The following is a 24,034-nucleotide window of genomic DNA, read 5'->3' as shown; positions in this document are numbered from 1 at the left end:
GATGTTCAACATGTCAAACAAACATGTCACCATCAAAGCAATCTAACAAACAATGCCATTAATATATGCACTGAATAATTGAGGAACCAGGTATTTTAGACCTTGGGACAAAGTCAGGTGGGTCAATGCTGCTACAATTTCAGCAAGTTTGTGTCTGATTGTGTCTGATTAAAAAAAAGATGCTTGTTCAAGATCGAGTAGTGCCTTTAAGAGTGCAGTGATAACTAAAGTGTCCTTCTGCTCATCAGTGCCAAAAAGCATTTCACAAACACACACATTAGACACAATAAAAAACAAAAATAGAAAGACCGGAGATATGAAAGTTTGTATTTAAGCTGTTAATGTAGTAAGTGCAAAACAGAGCAAAAACAGGAAATGAACTGAAGAATTAACTAAATACACAAATTAAGAGGAAACATGATTGTGAGATCACTGGAAAATGAAAAACAATAAAAGTGTGTTATACATTGCATTAAAGGCACTATCGCTTCCACCTCTCCCCTTGTTGCACACTGCAGGAAATAACCCTGTGAGCAGGACAAATATCCATTTAACCCTGTACAATCTTTTCACTGTTGATTAGTAACTTCCTCCAGCTCAATGTGCTCTTTCCACAGGTTAAAAAACAGCAGCAATCAGTTATATCAAAGATGCACGTCATCATATCTGTGACAAAATACTGACACCATGTGTAAAATGTCTCAGTGGGATAAAAAATGTACTATTCACACACCACAGGATGCAATGGTTCAATCTATGTTCTGTTGCTATCATTTGGTCCAAAAGCACAACACTGTGTTAATGCAGTGTGTATGACCGCAGCTTGTTCTTTATGTCACGTTTGTTACAGCTACATCTTTTGTCATTTGTAAACCGGTGCAACAAAGCTGAAAAAAAAAAACATACTAAAACAAATGAGTTTGTTTCAACTTGCGATGGAAAAAAACAACACATTTAAAGGTAATTTTAAACTTTAAACTCTGAACTAGTCGAGGTTTGAGTTGTTTTAATCGATCCAACCAAGAAACCAAGAAACCAAAACACATGACTTAACAATCATCCTGTGTTTGGCTCTTGTGATGCAGCACATTCAGCGTATGAGCAGTGATTCTGTCTCACAGCTCAGACTGACACTTTATCCATGTGAGGTTTCCTCGACAGCTGCACCGCAATAAGAGAAACTCAACACATTCCTCATAGAAATTCCACAGTACAGTACGTTTCTGTACTTTAATAGGGTCAAAATAAAAAAAACTGAAAAAGCTGAAGTACAGGAACTATAATTCCAGCATTAATGTGTCCCTTTTTGTCCCTTTGTGTCCCAGTGTATATGACTTGTAATAGTGTTTTTGTCCGCACAGCCCTTGTCACTATATTCTGGCTCCATATTCAGTTCACTTTGGGGTAGATCTTTTCATAGAAGAAGCTCTGACCCAGGACATTAAGTTCTCCATCCTTTTCCCTGACAGCGTGTGCACGAACAAACTGAAACTGCTCCAGTGCAAACTCGTAAAACTCATTTTCCATTTTCCAGATGTTGGACTGCTGCAGCTTGGCTTTGGTCTCTCTGGTGGGAGGCTTCTTCTCAGTAGTCTTTCGCAGGTGGGACTTCTTCCCTGGGGTAATGTAAGACAGTTTAATGAGTCTGCCGGTCAGGGCAACACTAATACTAATACTGAGTGGGAATGTGAGGTGGGACAATGTGCAGGGAGTTTGGTACCTGTCCTGTAGAGCTCGGTGGCGCCCTTGAAGAAGCGTGGCAGGGTTACTTCCAGGATCATGATGAAGTCCTCCAGCTCCTCAGTTACTCCAACCAGCAGATACTCATTCACCAGGTTGTATTTGGCCTGTTCCAGGGCCCATCTACTGCCTGCATTCCTGCACACAACATGTTGGACATAAATCACTGCAAGTAGACCTGAGATCAATCCAGTTGGTGTTTCCACTGTGTTTACCCTGATGTAAGTGCCGAACAAATTCAGTGATTGGCTCTGTTTGCCACATTTCTCTCTTTAGTTTGCTCTGCACTGTAGAGCTGTCATATGCATGATAATAATGCCAAAGTGCTGGTAACTGAAATCCCACAATGTTGTTGTGGTCAGTGTTGTGCAACTTCAGTTCACATTAATAGTTGAATTTTTTAAAGTTTGAACTAAGCTCAGTCCCAATAATGAATGCTCATATCTTCAATTGTTTTAACTTTTTTAAAGCCACAGTGTCACAGTAGGAAATTACAGACACAGATAAGGTAACATATGCAAAAATAGGTTTTGTCTAAATGGACATAATATGTCTCATTATAACAAAAATCTTACATGTCCACAAAGCCGGTATCGACAAACATGCTACTTGATGCTAACAATACAAGGTCACATCAAAGAGCACTATTGATCAGTTACGTCTTACCTCTGATGTTTCGTCAGATTATTTTGTTTTAATTCATAACTCTGATAAAGCCTCTAATCCAATGTCTCTGTGTTGCTTTGAAACAATTCCAAGGTGCATGGCGCCACCTACTGTTCTTTTTCTTCCCTCGGTTTACTGGCGGTCCCGACTAAAACCTCTAACTTATCGCTGCTTCTCTTTATTATAATAAAATGAGGCACAAATAGCATTCAGATTTTTTTGCTATGGATGACTAGAGGTTTTGGGGCAAATGATTTCACACGGGATTCTCCCTCTTTGTGATTGGTCAAAATTAAATCATTAATTTTACTGTACTGTATAACAAGTGTCACTCCCGAGAGAGTAAACAACACTTACATTGTGCTCTAGGAATGTATTGTTTTCTAGTTACTGCGTTCACAGAAAATCTGAACAAGATTGCTTAAAAGGTTAAAGGGATAGTTCACTCATTATCTACTCACCCCTATGCCTGTGTGGGGGTGGGGGGGGGGGTGTTTGGGTCCACAAAACACTTTAGGAGTCTCAGGGGTCAACGGTGTTGCAGTCAAATCCATTACGTCTGGAGAAGAGGTCGCGATAGACTTCAATTGTATTAGATTTGGCTGCAACACGGTGTAGTGGAAAAATAAGCATCTTTCCATACTAAGCTTCTGAGGCTTGGGTCTGAAGTTTATTAAGTTATTATTTTTGGTTAAGGAGGTAGGGAGGGTCGTCCACTAACCAGTGGGTCTGTGGTTCGATCCCTGGCTTCTCCATACTGGCTGAAGTCCTAGGGAAAGATACTGAGCCCCCAAACTGATGGATGTGCCAGCAGTGTGTTAGTGACGCATGCTGCACGAAGATGCACTGTATAAATGGGTGTGAATGGGTGAATAGTAAATGTACTGTAAAGCACTTTGAGTGTAATGTATATTAACTGTAAGTGTGTTGTGCTTGTGATGAGGAGAGTGCAGCCCACTCACCAACACTCTGAATGGTGGCCACAGAAGAAGGGGATCTGGAGCCAGAGCTTCTCAGGAGCACAGTCAGACCCCCCCGATGACACACACTCATCAAAGGTCTAAAAGACAAACACATAAAAACGAGCGCTCATAAATGAATGTGCAGACAAACTAGACTTACCGCACTGTAGTTGTATGCCTCTGCCAATCAGTGCAGTTTCTGTGTATATATTTCAAAATGCTTTTGTACCAGATTCATATAAATGTCACTGTAACCATTACCTTGAACAATTGAAACTGAATCACTTTATCTTTGATTCCAAATGACAACTGATATAAAAGGAGAAGAAATTCCCTCGAGCAATCTTGAGACGTTACATTTAAAAGGCCGCCATGGCCTTGACCTTTGACACTGAAATCTAATCAATTTATCAGTGAGTCCAAGTAAATTGTGTCAGATGAAATCAAATTCTCTGTGGTCAGTCCTAATATGTCACATTCACAGTGACATGAGGCCACTGTGAACTTGATCTCTGACCTCCAGGAACCAAATCGAATCAGTTCATATTTGAGCCCAAATGAAGGTTTGTAAAAAAAAATGACATTCGCTTCAGCTGATCTTAAGATTTCATGTTCAAGAAAAACATACACATACTTTGTGACCTTGACCTTTAACCACCAAAATCTGATCAGTTCATCCTTTAGTCCGAGGGAATATTTATAACAAATTTAAGGAAATTCCCTCGAGGCATTCTTCAGATATCGCGTCGAGGGGAATGGGACGAGCGGACGGACAGGCAGATGGACAAACCGAAAACATAATGCCTCCGGCCACTAGCTGTCACAGGCGCGGAGGCATATTAAAAGGCCTGAGGGGGCCGTCAAACAACAAATCCCTGAGTAAGAACTGTAAATAAAAACCTTTTTGTCTCCTTGTTTTCTTCGGCGAAGGCCAGGTCTGTAGTCGTCTCCAAATCGCAGGAAGTAGTAATAGGACACCAGGCGCTCGATAGGGTCTCGCAGCACGTTTATGTACAGGGGCTTCCGCCTCACGCCATATCTACACAAAAAGACAAGGGTTGACAAATTGAGAGACCAAAAGACACATGACCCAGGCGGCCGTCACATTTCTACACCAAGTTTACAGTTTATTCCACTTGAGAATCAGTGTCCCCATCAGTGAAAGAGTATCAGCATCAGGGAGGACTGAGGCAGCGACTTAACAGGATCCCTCTCACTGAAAAACACTTAGACCATTAGGGTAATTACCTGTGATGACTAAGTGATAGTGTTGGAGGAGATAAGCACAACAATGTGATTAATCAACGCTGAAGCGCACGTTGAGCAGTCAATACATGACCTCCCTTTATCTGCTCTGCTAACTGTTTGTAACTAATGTGGAAATGAATGGTAGTACAGGAAATGAAGGGCCTTACTTTGAGAAGTCCAGATAAGCTACATGGCCGTGGAAGAAGCCCGGGTTCATCTCTCTCCACGAGGTGACATTCCTGACAAAGCGCACCTGTAACCAAAGATAACGGGAACGTTTAATGGAGAGGAGGGGAAACTGCGGGAGAAAGGAAAAAGGCCACAACAAAATACAGGGATACAAGATCGAGTGGCGGATTTGGTTGAAGATGGACCCTTTTTTTTTAAAAGCTTTTAAGTCTTTGCTCTTATTTTCAAGCATGTTAAAAGGCTGAGCTCAGGTTTGTGGACACAGAGTTTTGAGAGAGTCTATTGCATTTAAATCAAATTGGTTTAAGAAAACCTTGCTGCATCTCATAAGTTCATCAGCTGACTGAGTGGCTCACAGACTTCCGTTGACAATATTAGAGTCGAAGGAAGTTAATGAAGTTAGAAAACCTGCAACTAAAAAAATGGAATTAAAATTGTGAATACTAAGTCTGTCACATTCGCATATGTACATGATATAAGAATAGGACGAATAATGATCAGTGGAAAAATCCACTGATCAGCCGTTTTCAGAATTGGAGAATTGGGTCCTGACCTTCTCCGGAGTTTGGCTCTCACACATGAACAGCGCAGCAGGAGATTCTCTGCTAAGACGTCACTACCGCACAAATCTCTGGGCTGCTCAGGTGAGGGGGGGGTGCAGTAGGCAGAGACAGGACGGTTTGTATTATTGAGACCTGCAGAGATCTTGTGATCTTTCAACCCAGAAGTCTTATCACCAAACCATCTTTGTCAGTGGGTTCTATTTTATGGCTCCACTACTTTTTTATGTAGTGAGTGATAGTTTGGGGGTTTTAGTTTTTCTCCCATTTTAGCATTGCATGTTTGAAACGCCTGGCTTGTGGTGAATCCTGCAGAGGATCTCCAGTTGTGTTCTTATATTGGCTCCTCCAGACTTTCTGCAGACTTTTGCCTCCACACAAACAGCCCCTCCGTAGAAAGTCTGAAGGATCTCTCCAGTTCATTACATGTCTGAGAGTAGCTGTATTTACTTTATTATTCCGCAATATCAATTAGTTTTAACATGAGTAAGGCTCAGAATGATTAACTATCATGGTTCATATACAGATAGGTGTGTTGAAAAGTCTGTGCAGTGTGTTTCGACTGATGGAGGGCTCAAGGTGTCAGACTTTGAAAAGCCCTTAATAGCAAGCTTGAAAGAAAAGAAAGATCTCATTTACAAAAGTCGAAGTAGGAACAGCCTCTTTGCTCCATATTGTGTTCAGGTGCATCCTCTTTGATTTAAAGAGTCCATCTGTGTACAATTTGAATTGCCTAGATGTGGTTAGAAAATACATATGTTTATATTAAGTCCCAGAGTTCTCATTACAAGTCAGGACAAAAACAAAGCTTTGAAGTCTCTGTGGAGGTATTGGAATCCATTTTGTGTCAAAGATCAGGGTAAGATAAAAAGAGGTTTGGATACCCGGCCTCTTCGTAGAGATGGCTGTCCAGACAAACTGAGCCTCCGGGTAAGAAGCCTCAGCAGAGACATGGAGACTGGTTAGTCTGGAGAGAAGAATGAAAGCAGCTAAAACAGAGTTTCTTTAATAGAACCAGCTCCAGTGCTCACAAGACCTGGCTGAGACCTTGGTGACAGTTCTCCTCTTCAGTTCAACAGAGAACTGAAGCACCCAGACAAGACAACACTGTGTGCGACTTCAGGACAAGTCCCTGACTGTCCCTCCTAAGTGGTCCAGTCAAGGCCTGGACTTAAACCCCATATAGCATCTGTGGACTGACCTGAGGATAACAGTTTACAGATGCTTCCCATCAAATGTGACAGAGCCTGAAAGGATCAGCCAGAGAGGATAAACTGCCTAAACCCAGGTGTGCACAGACTTAGCCAAGAACACAGAGCGCTGGAGCTGGAGCTGCCAAAAGGCTTCTACAAAGAAACTGCTCCAATGTTTTGGAAATGAGAGACTTCAGTTTTTGAGTTTTCATACATTTCTAAAATGTTACTCTTCATTGATAAGTGTGGATTGATGGATTCTCCTTTTCAATAAAACAATTAATTAAACTCTCCAAAATGTAGTAGCTTTAACCCTGAACGTATATAAACGAGGGAATAATTAATGCAAATCCTAGGGCTATATAGGGATACACACCTGCTGCTGTTACGAGTGGTAAATGATTGGCGGCAACTCAAACGGGTGAGTCAACACATCTCCGATCTGGATTTTAGTAGCAGAACAGTTTAAGCAAACATTTAGAAAGTAAATCAAACTGAAACTATCTCAGGTTTTGAAAAGGGAGGAAGCCCCAACAGAAATGTCGCCCTGTGTCAATAGTATTAAAAACCTTTCCCAAAATAACTATTCTATAATATGGTTTTATGTATTTTTTCAACAGCAGTTTATATCTCATATAAAGCTATTTTCGGACATGAGCTCACTTTGTCTTTTCCATATGAAGAACACGGCAGGTTTTTGTCCAGGTCAGAGGTCACACGTGTTCACAACAACAGAGATCACATGATCTGTGTACAGCGTCAGCCCTCAAATCTCATTGTCTGTCCGAGTTGACATCTTCATCTTCTATGTATATGCTATTTCATCCTGAGATATATGTATCCTTGCAGTTTGGCGTGTGACTTTATTCCTGCTGTATTCACACACAGACTCACCTGGACATTTGCAGGCATTTTGTTAGGGGTCTGGCAGGAAAATCTCCAGAAAACATCTGGAGCAACTGACTCAGGCATATACGTCATCCACACATAACATCTTGTAAATTAAAGGAAAATGTCCACACTTGAGTGCGGGTCTGAAAGCAGCTTAAGATAACAAAGTCAGGAAAAAATCTAAGAGATGCCCTTTTAACTGTGAATAGCAGCAAACCACCTCCATTCTTTTCAGTTATCTTTCAAACCAACTCTGTGGTCTGGGAGAGAAAAAAATATGACGAAGTGAAACAGACTCCCCAGTGTTGATCAAGCTAAATGCTATTCCAGGAAACAAGCGTAATTGTTCCTGCAGTGAAATGAGTTGCACTGTGATGTATCAGCAGACTGATTTTCTCCCCTCGTCTGTGAGGAAGTAGTGTTTGTGAGATGGCAGACAGGATATTACCTTGGCACTCGCAGCCAAAAATAACATGAGCATAACTTCAGGGCATTTCCACTATGTGTCCTAAGCTGCACTGACAGCAGTACAAACGCAGCCGGTGTAACAGGCAGTAGGGCTGCAACTAACGACTATTCTGATAGTCGATTAGTCACCGATTATTGAAACGATTAATCGACTAATCGGATTATGAATGACACAAATTCTCAATTGCTATTATTTAGCAAGCAGCTTTTAAATTTAGCTTGAGGTTGTTCAAGGCATGTGATGACTGAAAATAAAGACAATAAAGATTGATACTTCATTAACAAAAATGTCTTTTAATAAACTTTGCTGCATATAAGGGTACTGTTGACACAAAAGCAAAGAAAAATCAAGTTTTTGTCCATTTAAAACCAAGGACAGGCAAAGTGCTAATAAAAAATATTAATTTAAATTTAAGTTTCCCTTTTTACTGTGAACCAAGAACAGGCCAAGTGCTGGTACTAAAACTAAATTAAAATTCAAGTATCCATTTTTCGTGTTAACAAAAAAGGACAGGGAAAATAACATTAATAAAAACATCAACAAACGAAACTACAGTCTTCTTCAGACTAAATCATTTTGATTAAAACAAGACGTTTGTCAGGCAATAGGATAATATTTCGCTTTTAAACTCGTTAATAAAAAGTTTAAACCATATTTTTGTAATGGATGCTAGAATCGTGCGCACAGGTATATACGTGTATATATAACATCTGACAGAGGCGAGTCCGCATCGTCTCCGTTACGAAGTCACACGTGCCTCCTCCTCAAATGTGCGTGTCCTGCTTCCATGGAGAACAGGTCCTCTGTACACATACTGCAGGTAGTTTTTTCTCAGGCCATGTTAAGAGTGAAGTTCTCCCGAACTTTTTACTTCCTGGTGCGCGACTGCGCGCGGCAGCGGACGCCGACATTGGTCCATGTTTTGACGCTATTGCACATGCGCGACTTTCAGAGATAGGAAGGGAGCGAGATAGCTCACTCCTCAGCTACTTCCATCAGCACCTCCGGTAAAACGCCGTTTAGTTCCGCTGTGCGGAACGAGAAACACGCGCTATGACGTCACCAACGAATCATCGACTAGTAAATTCGTCGGCGACTATTTTGGTCATCGATTTTTGTCGACGACGTCGACTAATCGTTGCACCCCTAACTAGGGATGGGTATCGTTTGGTTTTTATCCGATACCGGTTCCTAACCGATACTTTTAAAACGATACCGGTTCCTAAACGGTGCCTGAACCGATACTTTTTTCAAAAAAGTGCACAAAACGATACTTGACTAAGAAAGGCTTTTTTTATTGCCAAATATATTAACTGTTAAGTAGATTATAAATATAAATAAATACAAAACCCTTTTTAACTTAAAACTATGAATAATATACGAACTGTTAACAAAAGTTTACACTATACTTAAATAAATAAAAATAAATACAAAACACACACACTCTGACTCTGACTTCGGTGCCTGAGCCAAATGAAGACTGAGGGTCGCTTTTCCATCACTCGGAGACCCCCCCCCCCCCCGTCTCCGCGGCTGGGGCTGTCGCAGGCAGGCTTCGGCCCCCCGCCTTCGTGCCCCTAACATGCGGTCGCTTTTATGAAACATTTCTCGGCGTGGTCTTCGTTCCTCCCGCCCCCGAGCCTTTCCAAGCCGACCCGGAGCAGGTCGCGACGCAACGCCAGGGAGGAAATGCGCCCGGCGGGGGGGGGGGGAAGCCAGCGCCGGGGAGAGGTCTCACGAGGAGATCCCCCCCCACCTGCACGGAAGCCCTGACGCACGCGGGGCGCGGGCAGCGCGGAGACAAGAGTCTGTCCACCGGGGGTCCGCGGGGGCCTCCGGGGGCCCGGCGGGAGCCGCCACTTCCCGTGAAGGAAGGAGCGGAAGTGTGAGGAGGTGGGACGAGCGGAGACCTCAGGCTTCGATTAGCTTAGGCACCGAAATGAGGCACCGAAATCTCCGTTGCATTTCGGTTCGGGTAGGTACCGGTTGTACCGGAGGTACCCAAACCTACCCCTAACAGGCAGTAATGTCTGCTGATGCCACACATATTCTCTGGAGTTTTGAAAAACATACACAGAGTCTGTATATTATTTGCCCCAAGAATAACACCATTTAATTGGTAACCAAAACGTCAATGTTTCAAGATTTCAAGAACTTTGTTGTCATTTTGAAACGCAAAGAAATTACGAAAGTTATGCTCAAATAAAATGATGCCTGTTATAAAGAATAACAAAGTAACTTTTTAAATATGTATAGAAATTCAAAGATGACCGAGAGAAATTTAAAAAAAACATCTGGGGGGGTGGCATTCTTGCCTGGCTTCAATGTTCATGGCGACACTGATGGCGTTTAATTCTGTGTATTAACTTGTTTTTTTGTAGCCTATGATTCAGGAGTTCTTATCCTTGTACACTCTTCATACATTAAACCTGATGTCACAACATGTTAAGGCTCTTATATACTTCTACGTATCCGTTTCTCGGAGAGGTCTCAGCGGGAGACAAAGTGTCTTTTAGATTTTTACTTCTCCGACGACTATCCGTCTAAAAACAATTCCCCGCCAAACCCATAGGTGGCGCAACGGAAGACGAGCTCAGAGAAGCCTACCCCATTTGGGAAGAAGAAGTCCACGTGTCTCTGTTGACATGTTAGCTTGCGTCCCACACACTGAACCATGGCAACTAACAGATCTAAATAAAGTGACACCCAGCGTGTCAAGATGCTGATGTAATCGTTTCTTAGCGCAGCGGTTCCCCGGTCTTGTTTCCGAACTGTGTTGCTGATTCCACAGCTTGAATCTGCTTGAGGCTACATGTAGCTAGAAGCTACACGGACCTAGCTCCCCCCAGCTTCCACACACAGTCAGCAGGGACTCCCGGCACTAACTACTACCCAGTGTTTGCTTCTAACCTGACGGTATTATAGAAACAGTGTCATGATAGAAGTGGAATTAAAGTCGTGACGGCGGGTTCTTGCACTGTTACCACCGCAGTTAGCATGGTGGCTAGCCTAGCCCGCTAGCCTAGCCTGCTAGCGCTGTTTTGAAAGCTCGTTATAACCGTATGTGACCGTGCACACATGCCCTCAGTGCTCTAACGAGCCACCGTCAGCCGGACAACTCCGCTTGCTTAACACACACATCACATTAATCGTAGAATCATAGTTGTGTTCGTGTTTGTTGCTACAAGTAAACAGAAAGTTTGAGGTCCGGAAATACGGAAATGACGTCATACGGAAATGATGTCGTTCGCGGACCAATCACAGCCAAGAGCGGTCCGTCGGGTCTCCAAAATGAAGACGGATAGTTAGAAAAATCAGACGTGTACGAAAAGCTGTCGGAGGCGCTCGGAGAGGACGTTTCGCGACGGATAGGGCGGTCTTATCTGTCCGTAATAGAAATAACGGAGAGGCATAAATTGGCCTTTAGATCCACATGACACAGTGTGGCTTGTAATAATTTTGAAAGATTCCTGAAATATCACAGTCGGCAGACGCCTTACCACACAACTGATTAACTTGTTTTAAGAACTACATTTTTTTCTTTCCTCTCTGAACAGTGAAACGAAAATAATTTTAGGGAGGCTTTAAGGAAGGCTGAGGCTGTGCATTTCAACAAAGATGCTGTGAACATCCCTGTATTAATGGTTAGTGAGTAGAGCTGCAACGAATAGTCGACAAAATCGACGACGTCGATTGTGAAAAATCGTCGACGTGGATTTTTATTGTCGACGCGTCATATATTATAAAACGATTCAGCGCTGCCGGTAATTTTCATCCGGCATTGTAATGCCCTTCCGGAAGTGCTGGGGGCAGTATCGCTTCCGTTGCCTATATGCACCAAGACGTAGAAGAAGAACGTTTCTGAATCATGGCGGAACAGAGTGTGGGAGAGCCGGAACATGCTCGACCGAGACTTTCAAAAGTCTGGGAATATTTTACCACCAAACCAAATAAAATAGTACAATGTAGCATCTGCAAAACGGAATTAGCATTTCATAGCAGCACCACGGCAATGCATGAACATTTGAAACGGAAGCATCCTGGAGCCACCAAGTCTTCTCCTCCTGATGGGTAAGTTTAAATTAACCTCCTGAGTAACGTTAGCCTTGTTAACTTATCGTAAGGTTTACGCTTACATGTTGAAAAACAGAATGTTTCATGGAGGATTTTTACTAACGCTATTTGATTATGTTAAGTGCAATGTAGTAAATCAGTGAATTATCAGAGTAGCCTGTCTCTTCGTTCGTTCTGAATAGGGAACGAACGCAAAATTCCGGGAATATTCAAAGTCAGATTCATGAACAGCTGGAACCAAAGTGTTCTTAGCTGTGCACTGATTCTTAAAATCACGTCTACAGCCGTATGCCTAGTGCATTCTGGGTAATGCAGTTCACTTAATCTGCACATAACACACTGTGTTTTTCCGCCCCTTTGCAACCCTAGTTCTGAAAAGTTAACCTCCTCCACTTAGCATTCTTCAAACAAAAGATTGTGGAAAAAAATAATTTTATATCAACACAATTAAGAGAGATCTGCTCTAGCATAATACAAAACTATGATACTGTAGCCTACAACGTGATAATTAAAGCTTTGTGTTTTTTTCTCTTTTTCTTTTAGTTCTAAGCAAAGGCTTGTGGACGAGTTTGCCCTGAAGAGAGGCTCATGCACCCCTCAGATGGCATAATGGGAAATAATCCATAGCAACTTTGCACTTTAATTTGTATTACACTTTTGTTTGTTTATTATGATGCTTAAATGTTTACACAACTTGTTCCTGAAATACATTTGAAGTTCAAATTCCGACATTTTGAGTCATTATTTTAATGGGAAATAATCCATAGCAATTTTGCACTTTAATTTGTATTACACTTTTGTTTGTTTATCATGATGCTTAAATGTTTGCACAACTTGTTCCTGAAATACATTTGAAGTTCAAATTCCAACATTTTGAGTCATTATTTTAATTTTCTATGGGAAATAATCGTTAGATTAGTCGATTAATCGAAAAAATATTCGATAGATTAATCGATTACCAAAATAATCGTTAGTTGCAGCCCTATTTCTGAGACAAATGGGCCACAATTATCTCCTGTAACAGCTCCTGTAATATTCTTCACTGACATTAAGAGTTACAGCAGCAGATCTATGGAATCAAGAATGAGTCCAGCAGTGTGTTTGCTATAATGATGGTTTTATCATTAACAGTCTGTAAAGATCTGTAAAGCAGGCTCCTTCCTGCTGAGGACAGAAGGTAGAAAATCGTTTTGATAACAAAGGTTTGAACATTATGAAGGTGGTCTCCCTTCATAACTGGTTAGAGATTAAATATCTATTTATTTACGTCTCTTGAGATACATTCTCACTTTCACAGGAGAGACCTGACCAAAATGATAATGTAAAAGAAGTCTCAAGTAGTTGATCTAGTGAGCTGTGGGTTTTTTTGTAACACAAATAAAAACATGATTCAAATGTGTTGTGTATTGACATTTAATGTTTTTCATGGGATCCTCACGTCTCAATTGGCTTGCTCTACTTTGCACCGCTGCTTGTAGATGCAGCAATGGCCCGTGTTCTTACCTGGTCTTGTAAAGACATCACAGGGTTGTTCTTGGTCGTGTTGATGTGCAGGACGTGGAAGTGATTTTTCCCACACAGGTCGTAGGCGATGTTAGTGAAGGATGTGCTCGCAGTCTTGGGCACTCGGTTGTAGATGACGACCATGTCATCATTTTCTGACAGCGGCGAGATTTCCCGCCCGGTACTTTCGCTGTGACGCTGCTCCACTTCAGCTAACTCATGTCTGGCAATGGCAAGTTCTGAGGAGGCAAACGTGATTGTATTTACCATTAATGATCAGACACATGTATACCTTTGAAAAGACATTTGATTATAGCAAAATCCGATTTCTTGGTTGTCAGTTGCCAGTATTTCTAAATTAAATCAAGATAATCTTCGATTTATATGATTATGAACTGGCTGCTTTTATCTGCTTTCTGGATTTAAATGAGAGAATAACATGAAGCCTATTGTTATTCTCACTCAGCAGCGCACACAGCAGGTGTGAGACCAAAGACAAAGGTACATCCTTTGTATAAATGAACAAGTGGTTTTAAAATTAGGGCCAGCGAGGAGCGTAAGCACTCCTTAATTAAGGAAATCAACATAGTCCTTCAAAAGACAATAACATCAAAACATGTAATTAAGCTTTTGACGATAGTGTTGACAGGAGACATAATTAAAATATCAAAGTGTTTTCTCTCACTTCTCTTCTCCACAGCAGTGTTAATTAAAGCTAATTACAGCGACAGTCTTATGAGTGTCTCTTAGGCCAATGTAAGATCTATACACATCATCCCACTCAACAGTCCGCTTTAATGGACTGCAGAATGGAAAATGTCGCAATAGATATGAACATGGAGACTTCATTTACGTTTTGGTTTCTTCCAACAAATACTACTGTACTGTGAACCAAAATAAGATGATTAAAACCCAAGTTGACTACGTTGCTGCTGATGTGTGCAATAATTGATTGACATTTGAATGTAAGTTAATGAAGGGGTCAGTTCCAATGCTCTCATTCCTAGATTAGACAAGTTTTTATCAGCTTTCTTGGTTCACTCTATTAAATCTGCTCATATGACAGAATATGAGTGGATTGGCTGTCTCTTAGGCGACACCCCAGCCAGTAGTCTACCCATGAGATGAATTTGAAGACAAGGGCCAAACCTACCACTCGTCTGAAAGTATATAAAATATATCGTAGCCCACCGTGAGCTATTAACAGGGTACAGTATATAATAAATATTACAGATCTGATTTACAGTTGACATTAGATCCAAGATTTTAAAAGAAGAATAGGTACAGAATAAGTTTAGAAAGTTTCAAGAAATTTATTTGGTTTGAAAACATAATGCTCTCACTGCAATAATACAGTGGGGATGATGATCCTGTTTGGACTGACACAATATTTATTGGATGCATATAATGCCATATTCTGAAATTTTAAAAAAGGCATTGAAAAGTTGAACTCAGTGTTTGAAAGCTTGAAATGTAATAATATATTATATATATTTTTTCCATGATTGAATCTAAGTTTTGAAACTTTAAATGTTTAAAATCTCTGAAAAACTTTTTTTCCACTGGTTGAAAACCTTGTGAAACAGTGAACTGGTGCATTTACGATGGAAAACAGTTCTGATACATTGAAACTTGAGCTTTGAAATAGCATATCCTTATTTGAAAACTTTGCTGACGTACACCTGCAAGTCTGTTATATCAGAGTGGAGTTTAAGTTACCCACTTTTCAGAGATGAGCCCACATTTGCAAACTTGGGAATCACTTGAGTTTAGGTCGCTCTGTCCCACAACTCGTGTTGGGAAAGTTGGGACCCTGATGCACTGGGAGAGCAGTGAGAAGTTTGAATGTCTGAAAAGGTCTTAGGCAGAAACTCTAAACCCCTGCAGTTTTGAAGAGGGAGAACTCAAATAAAATGCAAAATATGTATTGTAATATGTATTAGACTTCAAGCCTTTAAACACAGAGTTTCAACATTGGTGAATTCCAACGGCTTTAGTATTAAAAAAACACTTGTTAAGGTACATTGATTATATAAACACTGGTCCCATTCAGGATATATTGTGACAGCTGAGATTGAGGATGAGGGTGCATTAAGAGGACAACCGGAGTTACTCAAGCTCGTAATAGAAAGTGCTTTTGAACTCTCCATAAATCAGAATCTGCTGATTTCTTGTGATGCAGTCATTTGGATCCATTTGAACAATCCATATGTCTCCATAGTAAGTGACTGTTGTTTAATAAAACCTGAGTATTTGTGTTAAACGTCCTGGCCCCTCTCTGATGTTAGAACTGTGATCAAACCCAGACACTGACTTCACTCCGACATGTTAAAGTCTCACACTTTGAATTAGCACAACAACTCAAAGCAACAAGCTGATGTTTACAAAGGACACCAGCTTTGTTTGGCTCTTACCGAGTTTGGCTCGTGACTCCTCCAGACTCTGGATCTGGTTCTCGATGTAGAGCATCGCCACTCCAAACGCCAAAACAGCCAGAAGCTGGATCTTCGACGGCACCATGATCCTCAGACACCCCATCGATCAGTTCTCCCGGTGAATCATCGGGGACACAGACAGTGAGAAGTCCAGTGCTAAAGGCTAACTCGACAGGTACCCGATTATACGAGTGACCGAGTTGAGTCACTTTAAACCTAACCGGATTGACGTTAGCTACTTATCGCCATTGGATGTTGCAGGGATCAACAGGCTGTGGGATTAACTTGCCTTGAGCCAAACAAACCACTAGCAGCCAGCTTCTCCGCTGGCATCATACAGCCACGTAAAGCGCGAAGCAGCGTCTTCCAAGGATGGACACCGCGGTCAGTGCGTGTGTGGAATCCCCGCAGACAGCTCACAGACTCCACGAAGCTCCGTCCACCAGAACACGGCTTGAAAGTGAGATAAAACCATCTCTAACAGAAGGTTCAAACTGCAGACGAGCTCCGCAGCGGCTCGTTAGCTGCTAGCATCACTGACACGTCGCTTCTTCGTGTTTAGCGGAGCGTGAGCAGACAGTGTGACAGGTGCAAGGCGCCACCTGCTGGACTGGAGGGTATGACACACACAGGACAACACATGCATAACACAGATAAGATGTTAAACATGAGTTTTACTGCACATTTAACCACTGACACAGGTCATTTTCCTTTCAGAGAGGGATGAAACAAACCAACACTTTAACCGTATGGTAAAAGTGATTGATGGCCAGCAGACAGGGAGATACAGGTCCATTACAGATGCAGAATGAGGTGATGTGAAAACTCTCACTTGCTCCACCACATTAAATGCTCTATAGCCTCTTGTCTGGGTTTCTAGTTGCACGTATTACAAATTGGTGAAGTCCATGAGGAAACATGCATATTGCTTATTTTATGATTTTGTTAATATTATAGCCATCAAAAATCATTCAATCCCTACTCTTCCCCATCTGCATGCCGAAGTGTCCTTGGCAAGATACTGAACCCCCTAAATGGCCCCTCATAAATGTTGAGTGTACTAAAAAGTAAGTCTTTGGAGAAAAGCGTCAGCTAAATGACATGTAATGTAATGTAAAAATAAACAATCTGCCTATGGTATCCCTTGACACACAATGTAGTCATTGTTAACAGTCAAGGCAATGTGTTTTCACATTTGATTGTTGTCTATAACATTTTAGAATTTATTTGTCCTTGAATAAACATATATACTTCTAAATTGCTACAATAAAGATAATCCAACTTATTTAACATAAAAAATAAATGTGTATCAGTAAGGATCATTGCCTTTGAATGTTGTTTTTCAAACCTTTCACAGAAACTGTTCTGTTAAAATTGCTGGAGGAACTAATGATGACTGTATAACAACATGGTGATGTGTTTCATCCTCTAATGGAGCTGACTACAGCTTCAAAGGTCCAACAGAATATCACAGTGTAGAGACTGCAGGTGTGGTGCAGTCTCATACGAGTTGGTTTCCTCATCCCCTGTGAAGAGGGAAGTGAATATGGATCATTTACCCGATTATCAGATAATGGGGATGTATATGGTAACAACAAGTTTTTTCTTCATTTTATTTCTGTGTTCAAAATCATGACAACATCTGTTTGGTACGTAGCTCGGGCACATCTACAGACCCTATTAAATCAAGCCATAACATTTTATTTTTTGTAAATCCATATTCAGAAATCACAATATGTCTCATAGGGAACTCTGTGTTATAATAAAGAGATGGGATTTTACTTATAGTGTGCACAGTGGGGATGTACCCTGTGCGAGATCTCGTGTGTGGTGACAGCTATTGAGAATCAGTAGTACTAGATCATTTTTATTCTGCTGGGAAGTAGGCCAGAGTGTATTGTTCCCCTATAACTGATTTTTGATTATGTTGATGAGTCTGGAAATGTCTGGAGTGGACTGTGATTGTAATTAGGGCCTGAGCACCGAACAGTGGGAGACAGTGGGAGGCCCCATTGAATTTGTAAGGATTTTTTTTTTTCAGGCAAATTAATTGGCTTTTTGAGGGCATTAACATGCTCAAATACTTACCAAAATTTGCAGAAAATCATAAAGTGATGAGTAATTTTCAATGGGCGTGGCAAAATGGCTCAATGCCCCCCCGAAACGTGTTTACATTGACCGATCTTCCTCAGGGTCAAAGCTCCACCTACTGATCAGTGTGAAAATGAAGTTGTTGTAACATTGTCCAATTAACACAAAATTGCTCACGCTACATCAGAGCCCCTACTTGAACAGATCTATTATAATACTGATGGTGCCACCTACTGGCAACAGGAAATAAGCTTTGTTTTAACACAATCATTCAATTTACATAAAGTTTTCACAGTGTGATGGGCAATATATAGTGTTGACCGTAATGATAAATTAGCAGGCAAGAATCGACAACACCTGACGGACGCAGGAAGGGAAGTGCTTATCCTTGCTGCAGTGTGCAAAACGCATGCAACACCTCAAAATGCATGTGGTCGGGCCCTTTCAGTGCTGCTTTTCAGTCCTAGAAATTGTCGTTTATATTTGGTTTTACTGTCGGAGTTTGTTAGTAGCCTACTTAACTTGTAATGGAATATTACTTTACTGTCACTGAACTTTTACCTCAGTGAATGATCCGAATTCTTCTTCCACCACTGGTTACGTTTATTTTGTTGCTTATACTTTAGTACTTGTTTAACAAGTACTTGTAACAGAGTATTTCTACTTTCTTTTCCTCTTCGTGTTCCAGTCCAACAGGGGTCGCTGCTGGCTCGGAGCTCGGAGTCTCTGGTTTCCTGCCGCTGGCTGTCTTTGTCCTCTCTGAGACTTGATGTGCTCAGAGAGGAGGAACATGGCCGCCATGCAGCTGCTGCGGGTGTCGGTTCATGAGCGGATCAGCTCTGCCGCTGAAGACTTCCTGCTGCAGGTGGAGAATGAAGGAGGAAAGGCTCGAGTCCCGGAGCTGAGAGCGATGCTCACCGAGCGGCTAGCGGCGGCGGGGGAGGAGATCCTCGCGGGGCTGGAGGAAGCCTTGTTAGAGTCCGAGGACCGAGTGGAGCGGTCCGAGCGGGAGATCTGCCGCCAGAGGAGGCTGCTCGATGCCGTGATGCAGCCCGTGGTCCGGCTGCACAGAGCAGGTCAGTCCCTAGAGCAGGGGGGTCAAACTCATTTTAGTTATGGGGCCACATACTGCCCACTTTGATCTCAAGTGGGCCAGACCAGTTAAATCAAAGCATAATAGCTTCGTACCCCGTTTTTTTTCACCGCCGCCGCCACGCACCTCCGCCCTGGACGACGTGCAGTCGCTCAGGGTGGGGGGGGGACGCACTCATCGAAAGTGAAGGCGCCCACTTAATTCAAATGTTCTATTTATTCTATATATTTATCTATTGGTTGTGTAGCCTTTGCTTTAAGCTCGATAAAGAAAAACGTTGTAATAAGAATAATAATTTCTAAATGTTCTTCTAAATATAAATAATACTTCACAATAACGATTATTATTTCCATAGCCGTGTTATAAACAGTGCGCATGGCTTGATTCATTGTCTCTGCGGGCACCTGACGCATAATGTCCGCCACAGTAGCACCAAAGCGTGTGAACGCATCCACTTCCTTGTTTTGGATCAGAGACAATCTCTGTTCCAGAGCCTCCATCGCCACCCTGTCCTGTTCCCTCTGCCTTGTTTTTGAGGCCGTGCGGCACAGAGGAGATGGCGGCATGATGGAGGCTGGAGGGGTGGACTCAGCCAGTAGACTGGGGTGCGGAGCATAGGTGCTGGGGTGGATGGCTCGGGGGAGACCTCAGGTGATGATGTGGATGGTGAAGTTGAGGGCTGTTGATAACAAAAGAACATATAGTTGGTCTGTTAGCAATATGGCTACAATGGTGAACGTAACATAACTGCATTCCTTACATCAGTGTGGGCACTTTAAGCATCTTATAATGCAGTAAAAAACAAAATGTAAACAAAGGCTCAAATATTTAAGTGCAAAACTGTAGGTTTAAACTAGCAACTCCGTGATAAAAATAAATAAAAAGAGGGCTTAAGTTAAATCAGCAGTGCAACTCAAAAAGATATCAAAGTTTATATTTAACCCCTTATAAAAATAAAAAAGTTAGGTCTGCATATTATACAAGTGCAAAACTGTAGGTTTAAACTAGCAACTAGCTACGTGATAAAAATAAATAAAAAAGAGGGCTTATAAGTCAGCAGTGCAACTCAAAAAGATATCAAAGTATCTATTTAACCCCTTACCAAAATAAAAAAGTTAGGTGTGCATATTAAACAAAGTGCAACATGTTTAGAATATAAGAAACAATGGTGTCCAGCTCAAAATCCGACTCAACAACACCCCCCCCCCCGCGGGTGCCTTCGAGCAGCCCTACCACCAGGCTTAGCAAGTTTTCTGGGGGAAACCCTGGATGAAGCATACTCCAACCATGTGAACTCTCCAACTCTGATTACACTGCTAGCTCGAACACACAGCGGCTGTTAAAAAACCCAGAACTTCATATTTACCTTGTCGTAGTTGGACGACGTCCCCCGGTGTTTTATATGTGGTCCCAACCACGAGAGGAATACATAGAATGCAGGGACTTTCTTCCCACCTGCATTGCCACTGCTGCTCCTCATCATTTTTTTTGGCGGACAAATTTGTCTCGGATTCTCCTCCACGCCTTCAGGCACTCATCGACGCACAACCCGACGTTCTCCGAGATCTCCTTCCATGAGTTAAGGGCCACCTGTGTGTCCTTGTATTCGGACAACGACGGGTTATATAAATGGTCATATTTGCGAACTTCTTCAGCCAAACGTTCCTCGAGTTGGTCCATCTTCAAAACGGCGCTGATATGCTCTGAAACCGGAAACTAGACTCCGGACGGGATGTAGTAAGCAGACCAATCACAAGCCTTGCGGGCTGAGTGAGGCTCACGTCGCTTTGTTGTATAGTTAGAAAAATTGGCTGACGCACGCAAGCCGCAAGAGGGGGCCCGCAAGTACGCGAGGGGTGTGTTGCGTCTCTCGCATGCGTGCGTGCGTAAAAGGCGAGTATAAATCGGCCTTGAGGTGGGATTCCAGCCTGCTCCGTGCACACCACTGCGTACCTGAACCACTTTGCGTAACCCGTAGGGCAGGGGTCACCGACCTTTTTGAAACTGAGAGCTACTTCAAAGGTACTGAGTAGTACGAAGAACTACTTGTTTCATACAAACTTCCTGAATAACAAAGTTGCAAAGATCACCTTTTTAATAATGATAATAATTAGTGCTGTCAAGCGATTAAAATATTTAATCGCGATCAATCGCATTTATCATAGTTAACTCAAAATTAATCGCAACTTTTTATCTATTCTAAATGTCCCTTCATTTATTTTTTTCCATAATTTTTTTCTCGTTTTAATGCTCTTATCAACATGGAAAAGTGGATTGGCTTGCTTTATGCAAATGTTTTATTTTATTGAAAAACAACATTGCCAAACAGGGCGGTACAAAATAAAATTATAAAGTGCACATTTCAGGTAAACATGCACTCAGCCTATAGTGCAGATAAACCATGGCTTAATATTTTCTTTTTTCAAGTTTGCTGTGAACATAGCAGTCAGGCCTCTTATTTTAGAAACAATGAACCGTAACAGTTAGGTTACCAATAAAAGGTAATAGGGCTGCTCAATTAATCGAAATTTAATCGTGATTACGATTATTGGGTCAAACGATCTCCAAACTACTATAATCGAGTTGAAACGATTATTTGGCATTTTTTTCGGAAGAGACGCGCATTCACAATTCAGTCCCTCCCCTGGAGCATTCAGCACGGCCCCGCTGACTGGCACTCACTCTCAAGCAGCTGTGAAGTGAAGGAGGCCAGTTGTGTGTGTGGGGACCGGCGGTGTTTAAAAAACAGCGCAAGTGGAAAATGGCCGTAATCGGTGTTTACCGGAACCGGAAGTGACTGGTACTTCCGGTTAGTCATTTAAAAAAAATAAGGGCACGTATTAATAATCGTTTGAATAATCGTGATTTCGTTTTTGTCCAAAATAATCGTGATTATGATTTTTTCCATAATCGAGCAGCCCTAAAAGGTAAGCCTACTACTTCTTTGCTTTCAGCCAGCTACTCAAACAGACAAGCAACAAAATAACAAACAAACAAAATACACAGGCAAGTGTCGGCCTACTTTGAAATAGATTAAACACAGAACTTTGAAATAAATAAAAACGTATAGCTGCAGCCTAATAGCTTAAAAATATATATTTTAGTTAGTGAAATATTAAAACCAAAAGCGAGAGCAGGTCAGACTGGAGGCGAACGCTCGGTAGAAACCAGCTGCAGCTTCTGCTCTGATCAAGAAGCTGAGGTGCTGATCTCTGAGCAGCTGAGACCAGAGTAACTCTGTGTTTTCACTGTTTCCATAGTTAAGAAGCAGCGGGTGAGTCAGTGAGCAGCTGCTTCACGTGAACGAGCTCTGATCTCACAGTGTCTCTCTGAGCGAGTGAGCGGGGGTGGGGGGCGGAGCCCTGGGATCGGTGCGCTATCTGGGAGCACACACACACACACACAGACGCACACACTCGCCCCTTTCCTGGTACTTCATGGCGGCCTGATACGATGATGTTTTAAAAAGTTATTATGACTTAGTCAACCACCAACATGCAAAAGCTTGTGTCACACGGCGAAAGCGTGAGATGGCAGCTCTGCATTAATCTCGCGCGGAAAAAATTTACGTCGTTAAAATGGGTTTGCCTTAACGTCGTTAATAACGAGTTTAACTGACAGCACTAATAATAATATATACGTGAAGAGATGTCTGATCACGTCAATGTTAATTATTTGTCAATACAATGTCAATGTCAATAACTATTAACAATGATTTCCACAACAATGATGGTAGGAACCAGATATATTAAAACATGCAACATTTATTTCTGTTAATCTGTTTCAACTTTGCTTAAATTCAACTTAATTTAAGTACTTTTGGTGACATTTATCAATACATTCCTCCCATCAGTCTGTACTTTTTAAAAATAGAGAAAAAATCTATTAAATTAAATTATTGTCACAACGATGATAAAGCTCAACCAAAAAGAACACATGCATGTGACTGGGGTGTAAAGTGTTTTCTTAATTTGTTGGGCCTCATACTGTCGGCTGCCAGAGCCTTCAGACCTAAAATACACACTAGTCTCTCCTCATGTCCTCCATCATTCACTGTGAACCCAACACCAAGACAAGACATTTTCCCCTCCCCGTCGCGGGCCCCACTTGTAATTCCTCTGCGCCCAACCAGTTTGAGAATCACTGGCATAGAGTGAGGTGGCAGTTTTACTTTTTAAAATTTTTTTTTATTTCAAAGAGCATGCCTTGCATCCGGCGGGCCGAGCTGGACTCCCTGGCCGTATCCGGCCCGCGGGCTTGTGTGTTTGACACCCCTGCCCTAGAGGAACCGTTCACATGCTAACGATAGCTAGCATCAGCTCGAGCAGCGGAGTTTATACGCCACTTCCTGTCTCTGTCTGCTGCACCCGGCTGCTCCACCTATCACCTGTTGTGAACGAGTCTGTGCGGAAAACCTGCTGCTATGTTGCTCATGTCTGAAACAGAAAGTCTGGACACATTTCTCTGAGTTTTACCCGCAGGTCTTGTCTGAAAGCAGCTTAATCGACTAACTAACTTCCCCTCGCCCTCTTCTCCTCTGTTAGTGACCTAATTGGTTTATTTGGCCTCAAAATGAAAAACTTTTTGTACCAGAAACCCTTTGTTTTACGCTGCTTCCGTTACGAGCGTCGTCGTAACACCAACTGTAAACGACCTCAACATCTCTACTTCCTGAATGTGATCGTTCAGATATCACAACAGTCGACATTAAACGACACAACACAATTTTTTCAAAACACTTCAGGAAACTCTGACATAATAAACGTGTGTATTTGTGTTTCAGTGTGTCCTGCAGACGTCCAGCAACTGATGGTGAATAAGGAAGAGGTTCACCCTGAGCAGCAGCAGTGGAGCCCCCTTGTGAACCAGGAGAACCCACAGCCCCCCCCACATTAAAGAGGAACAGGAGGAACCGTGGAC

The 24,034-nt window shown here is 42.0% G+C and overlaps 1 protein-coding gene across 1 annotated transcript; it reads right to left on the bottom strand.

Moving 5' to 3' along the window:
- Positions 1-302: 302 nt before the first annotated feature.
- Positions 303-16,466, bottom strand: hs2st1b (heparan sulfate 2-O-sulfotransferase 1b). The gene is made up of 7 exons (XM_061077830.1): positions 15,910-16,466; positions 13,496-13,734; positions 4,784-4,869; positions 4,269-4,407; positions 3,369-3,466; positions 1,721-1,878; positions 303-1,616 (listed from the first exon to the last, which is right to left on the bottom strand). The coding sequence occupies exons 1-7, from the start codon at positions 16,031-16,033 to the stop codon at positions 1,390-1,392; spliced, it is 1,071 nt and encodes a 356-aa protein (XP_060933813.1). The 5' UTR covers positions 16,034-16,466; the 3' UTR covers positions 303-1,389.
- Between the last annotated feature and the right edge of the window lie 7,568 nt (positions 16,467-24,034).

Source organism: Limanda limanda, chromosome 9, assembly GCF_963576545.1.
Source record: "Limanda limanda chromosome 9, fLimLim1.1, whole genome shotgun sequence".
Taxonomy (NCBI): Eukaryota; Metazoa; Chordata; class Actinopteri; order Pleuronectiformes; family Pleuronectidae; genus Limanda; species Limanda limanda.
Note: the sequence above shows the minus strand (reverse complement) of the source record. Positions and strands in the feature narration are given on the sequence as shown.

What these genes read in the sequence shown, in the direction of transcription:
- hs2st1b (XM_061077830.1), bottom strand. Translation starts at nt 16,033, where the DNA reads ATGGGGTGTCTGAGGATCATGGTGCCGTCGAAGATCCAGCTTCTGGCT. An exon ending in GGAGTCACGAGCCAAACTCG is followed by an intron (nt 13,735 to 15,909) that starts GTAAGAGCCAAA and finishes TTGCCTCCTCAG; the next exon opens with AACTTGCCATTGCCAGACAT. An exon ending in TGATGTCTTTACAAGACCAG is followed by an intron (nt 4,870 to 13,495) that starts GTAAGAACACGG and finishes CTTTGGTTACAG; the next exon opens with GTGCGCTTTGTCAGGAATGT.